The 13,004-nt window shown below is 35.6% G+C and overlaps 1 protein-coding gene across 1 annotated transcript in view; it reads left to right on the forward strand.

Moving 5' to 3' along the window:
* Nucleotides 1-7,889, forward strand: part of LOC121315813 (rho GTPase-activating protein 18-like) — a 36,455-nt gene extending 28,566 nt beyond the window's left edge. The window contains exons 12-15 of the mRNA XM_041250255.1: nucleotides 1,139-1,285; nucleotides 4,152-4,276; nucleotides 5,584-5,639; nucleotides 6,209-7,889. Of these exons, the coding sequence (XP_041106189.1) occupies nucleotides 1,139-1,285; nucleotides 4,152-4,276; nucleotides 5,584-5,639; nucleotides 6,209-6,300 (420 nt within the window). The 3' untranslated portion in view covers nucleotides 6,301-7,889. The remainder of the gene's footprint in view (nucleotides 1-1,138; nucleotides 1,286-4,151; nucleotides 4,277-5,583; nucleotides 5,640-6,208) is intronic.
* Nucleotides 7,890-13,004: the final 5,115 nt, after the last annotated feature.

Raw genomic sequence — 13,004 nt, forward strand, 5'->3', positions numbered from 1 at the left:
AACTTCTGTTTCAGAAGTGGGGGAGGGGAGTTTCTGTAGCTGGGGCATGCATAAAGATTATTCTATCTAAGTTGCATATAATAATACAATTACAAATAAACTTTAAAAAATGTAATTTAGCTCAGATTTGCACCTTTTCAGCTTTGAAGTCCTCCTTCTGAGGCATTTCGCAGACACTCTATGATCCCAATGTTCAAATTAGAAAATGTTTTTTATAGTACTGAGACCGTAGATGTCGGAAACTGTCATGATTGAGAAATTTCACAATGAAAAAAAAAAAAAATACATTCTTTACAACCAGACTCTGCTTCAGCTCCACCAATGCTGCCACAGTTGATTGTCATTTCCGCTTGGTCCTAGTAGAGACTGCTATACTAAAAAGGGATTATGCAAATAAGTGATTGAGGAATAAAGGTTTTATCTCTGCTGCAATGTGAGGGCAACATGTCTCCAGTGTAAATTATGCCTAAGGGTCATACCTCATCGTGCCTATGGCAATGCCAGTTTGGACAGGGGAGACTAGCTACTGGTCTTTTTTTAGCTGTTGTCAGAGCTTGCTTGAAGTAAATTAACATGAAATGCGTTATTTGCACTTGGGTGCTTCTGTGATGGAGTACAGAGTACTCAGAAAAACACATGGCTTTTTTTTTTTCTTTTCAATACCAGGGGGATGGTCTGCACATTATTTCAATAAACATGAATCTATTTGCATTCTCATTACGTGATTCATAGCCCGTTTCTTGTTGGAACCGCGTGTCATATTTTTGTAAATCTTAGGCCAGCTCCATACAGTCTGAAAATTTAATAAATGATTTTATTCTGCATTCTGAAAACAAAAACAGAGCAAACAAGTATACCTTTTTAAGTGGCATCTTTTAAGAGTGCTAAACAGGGGTGGCTGGGTATATACAGTAGTCTTGTTTCTAGGTTGGTCTGGGGCTGCCTTTTCAGTATCTGGGAGGGTGAGGTTATGCTCGAGTCTTGGTGCTACAAATGACACACCACCCATTATACTGTAAATACCTCTAATTCTGAGCTAGGATTCAAAATAATTATCATGGCTACAAACCTTCCTCAGAACATTGTATTGTAGCCAAGCTGCAATATGTGTAATGCGTTTGTGTCTCCTGTATTTTAGATACCCAAATTTCTTATGAATCAAGTAAGAAAGCAAAACAGTGAAAACCAGAAGAAAATGTCCAAGGATAAAGCTATGAAGAAATTGCTGAAGAAGATGGCTTATGATCGGGAGAAGCATGAGAAACAGGACAGGAGCACAACCGAAGTGAGCCAATTTAGTTTCGTATACATGGTAACATCTAACATGTGTTGTAAAGTACTATGTGCAGTAATATATATATATATATATATATATATATATATATATATATATATATATATATATATATATATATATATAGAGAGAGAGAGAGAGAGAGAGAGAGAGAGAGAGAGAGAGAGAGAGAGAGAGAGAGAGATATATATATATATATATATATATATATATATATATATATATATATATATATATATATATATATATATATATATATATATCATCTCAATCACAGTAGAATACCGAGAATATGCCATACCAAAGGTAAATGTGTATTTAGCTCAAAGTGATTTTAAAGCATTCTCAAACTAATAGTTTGGCTCAAATTAGAATGGAGATTGCTGTTTCAACCAAAACCATTTAAAAAAGCAATACCATGTGTCCTGCTTGGCATCATCACAATATATTACAAATGATCTTGTTAGACAGTTTGTGTCACAGAGAAAGGTACTAGTTCTATACTGTAGGTGAAATGTCAAAGGATTGCTTTGTGAAGTCTGAGGAAGGACACCACCATCTAGTGGAGGAATGTGGTACTGTGTTTGTTACTATACTCACAAATCTTTAACATGCCTATTTTATCATGACTAAGGATACGATTTTGGCATAGTGATTTATTTGTACGTTTCACAGGTGAGTTGCCGGAAAAAAAACAAGAATTCACGGAAAGGTCACCAAATAATGTCCACAAGAGCTTTTAAATAGTACACCAAAACCAATAATATAAAGACTATTGCTTTTGACTGGCAAGTTTAAGTGTTACTTTAGAGTACACAACTTAAAGGTCCTTTCACACAAACGTAGCATTCTTCTCTTTTTTTTTTTTTTTTTTAGAATACTGTACTATGCAGGCTTTCTGACCAGCTGCGTATCGAAACAGACAGGGTCTGTGCACATCGGGCGTAAATGTACATACCATAACGCTTCAAATAAATTGCCCCAGCGTTTATAATATTTACCAGTAGACTCAGCATTTATTATGTAAGATCACTAATATCTGCAAATACTACAGATGCAATCATGAAAAAGCTGCCTGCACACAACCTTATAGAAACGACATAAGTAAATTACAATATTCCAGCAACGGTTGTGTCAGTGGGTAATAAGTTTGTATTGTACAATCACAAATATAAACAAAGGTGTGTGAGATTTTTTTTCCACTTATCTACACACCATACTCCACACTGTTAAGGTGAAAAAAGTTTGACAATATTTGACAATTCTTCTTTACAAAACTGTTCAAGCTCTGTCAAGTTCCTTGGGAAGCGTTGATGGACAGCAATCTTCAAGTCATGCCACACATTTTTGATTGGATTTAGGTCGGGGCTCTGACTGGGCCACTCAAGGACATTTACCTTTTTGTTCCTTAGCCACTCCAGTGTACCTTTGGCTGTGTGCTTTGGGTCGTTGTCATGCTGAAAGGTGAACTTCCTTCCCAGGTTCAGCTTTCTTGCAGAGGGCAGCAGGTTTTCCTCAAGGTCTTCTCTGTACTTTGCTCCATTCATTTTCCCTTCTATCCTGACAAGTGCCCCAGTCCCTGCCGATGAGAAACATCCCCATAACATGATGCTGCCACCACCAAGCATCACAGTAGGCATGGTGTTCTTTGGGTTTGCGCTGTGTTGTGTTTGCTCCAAACATAATGCTTTGCATTTAGACCAAAATGTTCAATTTTAGTTTCATCAGACCACAAAACGTTTTGCCACATCTCCTTCTCCTGAATTTTTTTGCATACTTCAAATGGGATTCAAGGTGGGCTTTCTTGAGTAATGGCTTCCTTCTTGCCACCCTACCATACAGGCCAGATTTGTGGAGTGCTTGGGATATTGTTGTCACATGCACACTTTGACCAGTCTTGGCCATAAAAGCCTGTAGCTCTTGCAAAGTTGCCATTGGCCTCTTGGTAGCCTCTCTGATCAGTCTCCTTCTTGCTCGGTCATCCAGTTTGGAGGGACGGCCTGGTCTAGGCAGGGTCTTGGTGGTGCCATATACCTTCCAGTTCTTAATAATCATCTTGACTGTGCTCCAAGGGATATTCAAGGCCTTTGATTTTTTTGTTATACCCATCCCCTGATCTGTGCCTTTCAACAACTCCCAGAGTTCTTTTGAAAGCGCCTTGGTGCTCATGGTTAAATCTTTGCTTTGAAATGAACTACCCAGCAGAGGGAACCTACAGGAACTGCTGAATTTATCCTGAAATCTTGTGAATCACTACAATTTAACAGAGGTGGAGGCCACTTAACTTGGTGTGTAATTTTGAGCTAATTTAGGATTGCTATTACAAGGGGTATGGACACTTATCCAACCAAGCTATTTCAGTTTTTATTTTTAATTAATTTTCTACAAATTTCTAGAATATTCTTTTCACTTAGAAGTTGTGAGGTAGTATTACTTATATGATATATTAAATATATATATATATATATATATATATATATATATTATATATATATATATATATATATATATATGTGCATTTTAATTCCATGCTATAAGGCAACAAAAGGTGAAATTGAAATGTGACAGGTATATGGCTACTTTCTGTTACATAGGAACTTGGAATGCTCCCATAAGCAACATATAAAGAGGATACATTCGTTGATCAGTTGGTTTCACAGAAACAGGTTAAAACTACTCAGAACATGTCTTGTTTGACATTCTCAAATTCAGAATAATCATATAAGAACAGTGTTAAAGAACCTTCACTATCTTATCTGTTATGTGATTAAAAATAAGTTTCCCCCCTAAACTTAAGTATCACCGGTACTGTATAATAATTGTTTTGATTTTTTTTTTTTAAATGTCTGTTTTGTAGACTGACACTCTTCAGGGAGTTATAAAGGTGCAGGCACCACAGTTCTCCAAGGTTTCCATGGCAATACAGTTGAAGGAGGATCTAAAAGCTAGTGATGTACTGGCCAGTTTTCTCAGCCAAATCAGGTCAGAATTGGTTTAAGTAGTCTTTCTTTTTTATTTAAGGTAAAAGTATGCCTTAAACCACAATTATGTTTGTTATCAACATGTATTCTGTTGGAGCCTACACTGCCATAATAGGAACAGCTGTGAGCTCTTCTGCCATCTGAAAATGAGTCCAGGTGTTTTTATCTACTATAAGGACAAAGAATTGAAGCCTAGTTGTGTCACTTGTGCCTTTTTTATTCAAGGAATTGTAATGGTTTTTAGTAAGATATTACGTTTTCTGACCATGTCTATAACTTATGGTGTCACCACATGAACATATTCTACAGCATATAAATGCCTCCAATAAAAGATACAGTTTATTTTACAATCCCCCTTGCTTCAACTGTTGTATTATATTGTCAACAAACCTATAGGTGCTTAGTGTTTTGTAAATTAGGCTGATTGGCTGAAGGGCATTCCATGATTTAGAATTGTGATTAAACACTGTTCTAACAGTCTTTACCACAAATTATTGAGAGTTCCAGGAATCTGTGGAATTCTATATCAGTAGATTCCGGAAATGATTCATAGGTCCAGGAAGATATATATATAAATATATTATATATATATATATATATATATATATTATATATATATATATATATATATATATAGACACACACACACACACACAGTATATGCTTGCATGCAGTAGATGTAGGTCATGGTAATCTATTTCTTCATAATAATGATGGCTTTGGTTATTACAAACACCAGTAGTATAGACTTTTAATGTACAGTATTTACTTTAGAGAACTTACTACTATGTAATGAAACTTGGTTAGGTCACTTATTGAGTTAAAGGATCATGTTCTATTTTTTCATGATCCTTAAAATGAGTGATTTCAGCTGTGGCAGACTGCCAAGTCAGATAACTGTATGAATGATTTTACAATGAACCATTTGATATGTCCACGAAGCCATATCACCATTATTTGAGAAATGAACAAGAAAACTAGCAGGATGCTTTTAAAATACTACAATTATAAAGGTTTTCAAAACCTTTTAGTCCAATTAAGGTTAATGACTATTTTCTAAGGAAAAAAAAAAACACCTGTTAAATTTACAAAAATAGAAAGGAACACAGAAGGTATGTAACTTTTAAGGCATTTTTTTCACCCTCAAAAGTTGTTGTTATTTTACCTTTTGAGAAAAATGAGGAATTTACACATCTGTGAGAATTAGAAAGTCAGTTTGGAAAATCCAAAGTTCCAATTATTATATATGTTTTAATAATCCATTTATAAATAAGAAAATATCAAAATGTGCAATTTTATTTATTGCAGAACTGTTGCCATCAAGAGGGAAGACTTATGTTTGTATGAAATAGGAGGCAATATTGGTAAGTGTGCTATTTTGTAATTATTTGCTATTGAAATCTGTTGTCCAGTGCCGAGATTCAACAACCAAATTATTGTATATGACTATATGCAGTATTTTAAAATATGTAGGTGCTATTTTAGTACTTAACACAGATACATTAGTTATTGCACCGGTTATTTTGTACATTCAAATTGGAACTGTGCCAAATACTCTGCAACATTGTTTTAAGGGATGGAAATAAGACTCCCATTTTATAGCAGTTTGAGCCATTCCAGGTTAATTAGAATCATACAGAAGCCTTATTAAAAACAATAGGGAATGAGAGCTGAAAAGGATTTTTTCCCCCGTCCCTTAGTGTAGTAATCATTTAACCAAGACCTGTACAGAAGCAGTTTTTTCCCCCCAACATCTCCACTTACGAGATTCTCAACCTTTTTGAATCTATGTCCTTTTGTTCTACTAAAATGTTAGTATTCTCGTAAAAAAAAAAGAACCACTGGACTAGATAATTATGCTCCAGCCTAAGCCTCTGCTGTGTTTTTTTTTTTTTAATTTTTTTATTAATTGTTTCCTCTGCTCTTCCGTCAGGAGCGCGCTGCCTGAATGATGAAACCTACATGAAGGATCTGTACCACTTGAATCCCAATGCAGAGTGGGTCATAAAGTCTCGGTCACGCTAAGACAACGGCTGCAAATATGAAAATGTCCGGTGTCCCGTTTTAAAAAAAAAAAAAAAAGGGGGGGGGGGAGCAATTGTTGTGTACAAAATGGAAATAGGAAAAGACACGACTTGATCAAGCAAACTGAACTAACAGTAAATGCCAAAGTCAGATTATTATATAATGTAAGACAATGCAAATTGTGCTTGTAACTGTTTTTTCCTGTTGAGAATGAATGTGTCCACTAAGATTCTGGAAGCTGTGTTTGTAAAGTCTTTGTGTGTTTAAGAATGGGAGTCATTCTCCATTGCATTGAAGTCATGTGGGGCTTTAAACTGCCCGTAATCCTGTTCTATCAATCATGCTGCAGTTCCAGAACAAGCATTGCTGGGCTTCTGGCACATATATGAATAATGAATAAAGCACAGCCATGAGTGCAGTACTAGCTCAGAATCAACCAGAGACATTAGTTTGTGTGGTTATATATTCTGACCTATATTATTTTATATATTCTGTGCTTCTTAAACCTGGTTGTCTTTACCTTCTTTCTTAAGCTGATTTTGTTTGGCTGAGAGTTTCTTTTGTACTGGGCTGCTCTGGGAAATGCTGCATTCATTATGTCTGCGCAGGTAACGGTTAACACTGTTAATGCTTCGGAGAGAACTTGGTTCAGAGTTGTCCCCTTATTTTTTTTTTTTAACTGAGGAGATGAAATTCCGAAGGTCTTTTTCAGGGATCTGGTGGCGTTCACTTGTTTCTCCCACTCCCTGTTATTGCTGTGAACCTCATATTTTTTTTTTAATCGTCCATATCTTTGTTTTGAATGTAGCCTATTGTCCGCTTTCCAGTGCTTGTTTTAATTACTGATAGATAGGGCAGCTGTTGACATTGTGGACAGGCACTGCACACTGAAGAAGGTGATGACATAAAGAGTCTAATATGAGCAAAATGTTAGCCACGTTCCTACATAGGAACGTAACTAGTAACTAATATCAGGATGTATTGTTTCCAGTTTAGGGGTTTGTTGCCATGGTAACAGAATGAATAAAATATGCATGCTATAAATATAAATTAGTCAATATTTGATTTACAAGTATCTTGATTTTTATGTTTATACAATATGAAATGTGGCATATTGACGGTGGACGAAAACCAAGATTCAGATCCCAATGTGGCACATTCTTTGTTTCTTTAATTGGATGTAAAGTTTGCATTAAGAGGCTACAGTGAATCACAAGGTTTTCTGTTTTAAGATGTACATTAGGTGCAAATATCATAAACAAGACAAATAAATGTATTAAAACCATGTGTGGGGAAAAAAAGGCAGCCACCATAGGTATATTAGGAATACACTGCGAAATAAAGGCAGAATAAATACAGCTTAAATATCTACAGTTTTAAAAAAAAATTTGATTTTAAACTTCCCACAGAGTTCTTTTTATTTTAGTTTTTGTTTATTTTTCACCCTCTTTTTTTTCTTAATTTTTTGGGTTAAAGTAACATTTAGAGTTTTGATCTTCCGAATAATGTTATCATGTCTTGAGCCAGGGGACATGCTTATGTTACTCAAGTTTAAATCTACCCACTGAAAATTTGAATATTTGATTACCCTGTTTTTTTTTTTTTTTGTTTATATATATATGTGTGTGTGTGTGTGTATATATATATATATATATATATATATATATATATATATATATAATGTATTTTACATCTGTCCCTCAACATTCACAGCCAAATCTTTACATGTATGATAACATTCAATAATGCAGATATTTTGGAGATAAGGAGGCTAGGGGGGTTGGTGGACTGATAGAAATTATATGTATAACACTGCTTTTCTGAAGCAGCACTGAACTGCAATGTTATATTCAGATCATGCTGTGAATATGTTTGAGAAATCAGGTCCGCTTAACACATGTATGTTATAACTGCTGTAGATGTAACCACTATGCAGGATGTTAAAATGCTCAAAACCGAGCTCGTCCATATACAAGCTGTACATTTGTTTTGTAGCTGTTATAATTAAAATAACAACAAACATTTGTTTTTACTTTCTTTTGGGGTTTCTGTAACTATAAAAGTGAAGTGTTTCATGTTTATTTAAAACGGAACAAAACACTGATAAACATTTTAATGAAATTGATGGGAAGTGTCAGATTGACTGATGGAGTCAGTTCCTTGACTGTGCAGATCCATATGAAGATATATCTACATTATATACAATTATTACACTTATAATAGACACACATTCCAGTGCATGATCTGCTATTCCTGTAGTGTTCTTGAATTCGTGGGCATTTTTAAAAATTGTATTAAGGACAATTTTTTTTTTTTTTTGCATAGAGGTAACAATTTTTTTTTGTTACTCCTATGCAATCCCATGAAACTATTAGAATTCATATGGATTTGTGGCCCTTGTTTGAAAAAGTTACATAATAAGAACGTGCTTGGTGCTTTGGTAGGATTGCGTTGTGGCTGTTAGTGCTGTTCTGTAATGGTCAAAAGTCACCTGTGTGCACAGTGCAGGGGACAGCTTTAAGAAGCTGTTAAATACCATTTGGATTAAGGGCGGTGTCAGACATCTTTAAAAACTGCTTCTCTTAAGTGGGTGGTTAAATTAGTTTAGTAATAGCAGTTTTTACCCAGCAATACTATCTGTGCCTTTTTAAGTACAAAATGTAACCATTACCCCCTAAAGACCCGAAATCTGAATAAATTATATCGAAGCTGCTCGACAAGCCTGTGACGCAATTGTGGCCCCTCCCCCGAGGGCATAAAAAAGACCGCTCGCAGATCTCTGTGTCATTTTTCCTTTCAAGGCTGACCTGACAGGAGAGCCTGGTTCAGATAAGTATGTGTTACCTTTTCTACTATGTATATTCGCATTTATTGTGTTTTTACACAAATTATATGTGATAAAAAAATAATCGCTGTATTAGTTTTGCTAATTACGCGCATTTGTACACGACAGCCTGTTACCACCCACCAAAAATTGGGACTCGAGTCGAGTCACGGGGTAAAGACTCGAATCAAGCCAAGTTTTTGACTTGCCAAGCTCGAGTCGAGTTGAGTCATTTAGTTATGACTGTTCAAGACAGGAGTAAAAAGAAAAGAACATGTCAATTAAAAATAACAAATTGAGAGGCACAATAATGTGCTCATACTTGCCCACTGATGTTCACCATTAAAGGTCCACGGTTTCTGCCTTGTGTTTTGTTTCCATTTCAGTGCGATTGCTTGGCCTGTTTATAAGCAGATTTTGTTGTTGACTTTACAGAGGCCCTTTTACCTATGCTCAACTGGGTTGGATGTACAGTAATGGATACCACAATTTTTTTTTCCCCCAAATATGTTAACCATATGAAAGGAAATTTTGATATTTGGCATTTAATTTGATATTTGATATAGAGATATTGCTTCTAGACCTTAAAACAAAGCAACTACAAAGGAAAACAGTCCAAGTAATGCATTTTAGGCAAAATAAGAGTTAAAACAATTGCATACTGGCACATACAGTATATTCTCCAGTTCAAAATCAATAAACTAAACCTAATTTGCTTAACATTACATAATGTATCTTAAAAGGCTAAGAGTTTAGCATAATAATGTGTGTTACAAAATACGTAATTTTCATTATTTTCAGATAAACGGCTGTTCACTAATACGTGCAAAACAAAATGGCGAAAATATTTCCCACAGAACACATTGCACCATAAACCCTTTAACTACCTATACTTGCACAATAAATTTCCAGTGGTCTGTCTAAATAAAATCATCAATGTAATTAAAATGTGCAAACGTACAGTAATACTACGAGGTCAATTGTATTTTGAATAACCCCAGTAGCTATTGACTGCTATTATAGCTACTGTTTCATAAACACATGCAAAACACCCCAGCAGCGTAAACACTTTTTTTTTTTTTTTTTTTTTTTTTTTTTTTTTTTTACTGGTTAATAATTGATCTGTTCACCCACTATGACAAAATCCACAAACCACTTCATATAAATTCATTGAAAACAATGCAGTTCCATCCTCAACTTCCTTTTGTTTAGCAATTTTGACTGTGCCTATTCCCAAAATCATGCTGCTGTGGTCTGGTCTGCCCATTTTTGTTTTTATGAATGTATTCTTTTAAAAAAGCAAAATGTTTTTAACCAAACTAACTCTAAAACATCTATCAAGCATGCGAATCCTGATGTATTAAATTAATCAAACACGTCTAGAGCTGATTAACTCAATTTGGGAATTCTGGAAAACAAAGATGACCGTGCAAACGCTTAATTGATCACCTGCACCATGTGCTAGTGTAGCAGGGTTGTAGTTTCACCAGCGTATTCGTCGAAATAATGCATATACTGTATATATTAGTGCGACCTCTTGTGGTCAGCAAGTGGAATGACAAGCACTAATAGGAATGCTGATTGACTGATCCAAAAAGTCATAGGGAGAAAGCAATGTTCCATTGGGGGGGAAAAAAACAAAAACAAAACCCAGTGTTTCTAGAATAAGACTCTTATCTGAATTAATGTTTATAGCCCCCCAGTTGTATATATTTTGTCTTTATCTTCAATGACGCTACAGATAACTCTTTTATTTTAGAAACGTGGGTCAGTCCATATGTAAGAAACCGCCGTCACTGCAATCTACTGCCCAGTTTGTGATGTACTTGGTGTAGATAGGTTGTTTTTCCACATCGCTCTTATTTGTCTGAAAAAATATATTTTTATTATTGTAAATTTACAGTATAATTTTAAATCTCGAAAAACTACTCACTTCTAAATCTTTTGTAGTCATTTTTGTATTACTTTAGTATAAATACATATCAATTTGGATTCATATGTTGTTTTTTTCTGACTTTATGTGAACGAAAAGACACAAAAGTGCCCGTTTTCTCATTGGAAATAGTGATATTTTGAAATTTACCTGTCCTGGTCACAAAGGCAAAGTTTGTGGGGAATAATAGCCATTTTTTATACTTGTGAGGCATAAGCAATTAGGAAATAACACTTACTACCCAGGAACAAAAATTGTGTTACATAGTGTAATAGAAACGTAAATGTAAATGTCCATGTATATAGAATATAGTAGTTTTGTTAAATTGTGTTTGTGTGAGTTTGTGAGTGCACTGTATAAAACAGTAACCGTTATTTTTATGAATAGGTATATGGGAATATATATATATATATATATATATATATATATATATATATATATGGCGTTCGGTGCTGCCAGTCCCCTTGGGGCCCCAGGAGGCTGCAAGGGCAGATTGGCATCAGGTGGACATACTGTCCATCGCCTCCTCTGATGAGATTGGTGAACAGGGGCTGATGTTCCCGTCTAAGGACACACCCCCTGCGGTTAAACTCTCTCTCTCGGCAAAGCTACTCGAGGGCTACTGCAGTCTTGCGAGTGCCCTGACCTACAGAAGATGAAACAAGGCAGTCTATCTTTGACCATGAGCCTACCACCTCTCCCGTGTGTATCCCCACCACCACCCCCAGTGCACCTGGATTTTCTTTTTGAAATTCAGTCATCTTGGGGTCATCCGGCTACACCTCTAGCTGTTTCCCGGTCGATGGACACCCATGGCATTATGCAGAGATTTTCCACATGTGGAGGCTTCAATTGCTGCATTGGTACAGGTGCCTAATTTAGCCCTCCTGTCCAAGGACACTACCTGCCGCAACAAGCAGCTCCGGGTCTCTGAGGTCATCCTCAAGCATGCCTATTCCTTGCGTGTGTTTGCTGCACAGCTGGGAAATTATAACAGTATTCTGGTAGCCTACTATTCCTATTTGCTGAGGCCCCTTTCTGACATTCACATTCATCTCCACAACAACTGGATGAGCTGCACCTGGTTAATAAGAACCTGCTCCGTGTGTCAAAGCTCAACGGGCAAGCTGTAGGCAGGAACCTGGCTGTGCTGATAGCTGCACTGAGGCAGCTCTGGCTTTCCCAGGCACGTGTGCCTGACTGGGACAAAGCACCGCTGTTGGATGCCCCTATTACACCAGGGGCTGGTTTTTTAAAACCTTGGCAGTTGGATTCCAACGTTTGATCTGGATTATATTGTGCAATTGGGTTTTTCAAAACATCGAAATGCGATCGAGATTACTGTGATCCGGATTTCATTTTGGTAATCCGATCACAATTTTAATCACGATTTAAATGTTGCAATTTGGTTTTTCAGAATTTAAAGAGGAAATCAGGATTATTCTGATCCAAAATATCAGGATTATTATGATCCAAAATATCAGGATTATTATGATCCTACTGTGGAGGTGGATTTAGATTTTAAATGATCATAAAACTTTGATATTTTGTTTGAATTGTCATAGCAAACACACAATACATATCCAAATAGAGTGCTAGAATATAATATTTACAGAATTATTTAAGTTTTGTATCCATGCAAGCAAAAAGGAAAATGTGGTATAGTTTTAATTTAAAAAAGCATATGCATTCACCTTTACATACACCTCCTGTCTGAGAGATGCTGGACTCCCTTACTGACGAGGAAGGCGATGAAGATGTCTAAAAGCACATATTATTTTTTCAAAAGTTTTATTTTTATTCAATTTAGATTTAGTAATTTAATTTCTGCTAAGCAAGCATACATAAAATAACCATTATTTGCATACATTATATGTGCACTAACATAAAAAGTAATTTAGATTTTGTAAAAAAATAAAAAATAAAACAAATCATTATTGATCATTA

This window comes from Polyodon spathula, chromosome 5, assembly GCF_017654505.1.
Source record: "Polyodon spathula isolate WHYD16114869_AA chromosome 5, ASM1765450v1, whole genome shotgun sequence".
Lineage (NCBI taxonomy): Eukaryota > Metazoa > Chordata > Actinopteri > Acipenseriformes > Polyodontidae > Polyodon > Polyodon spathula.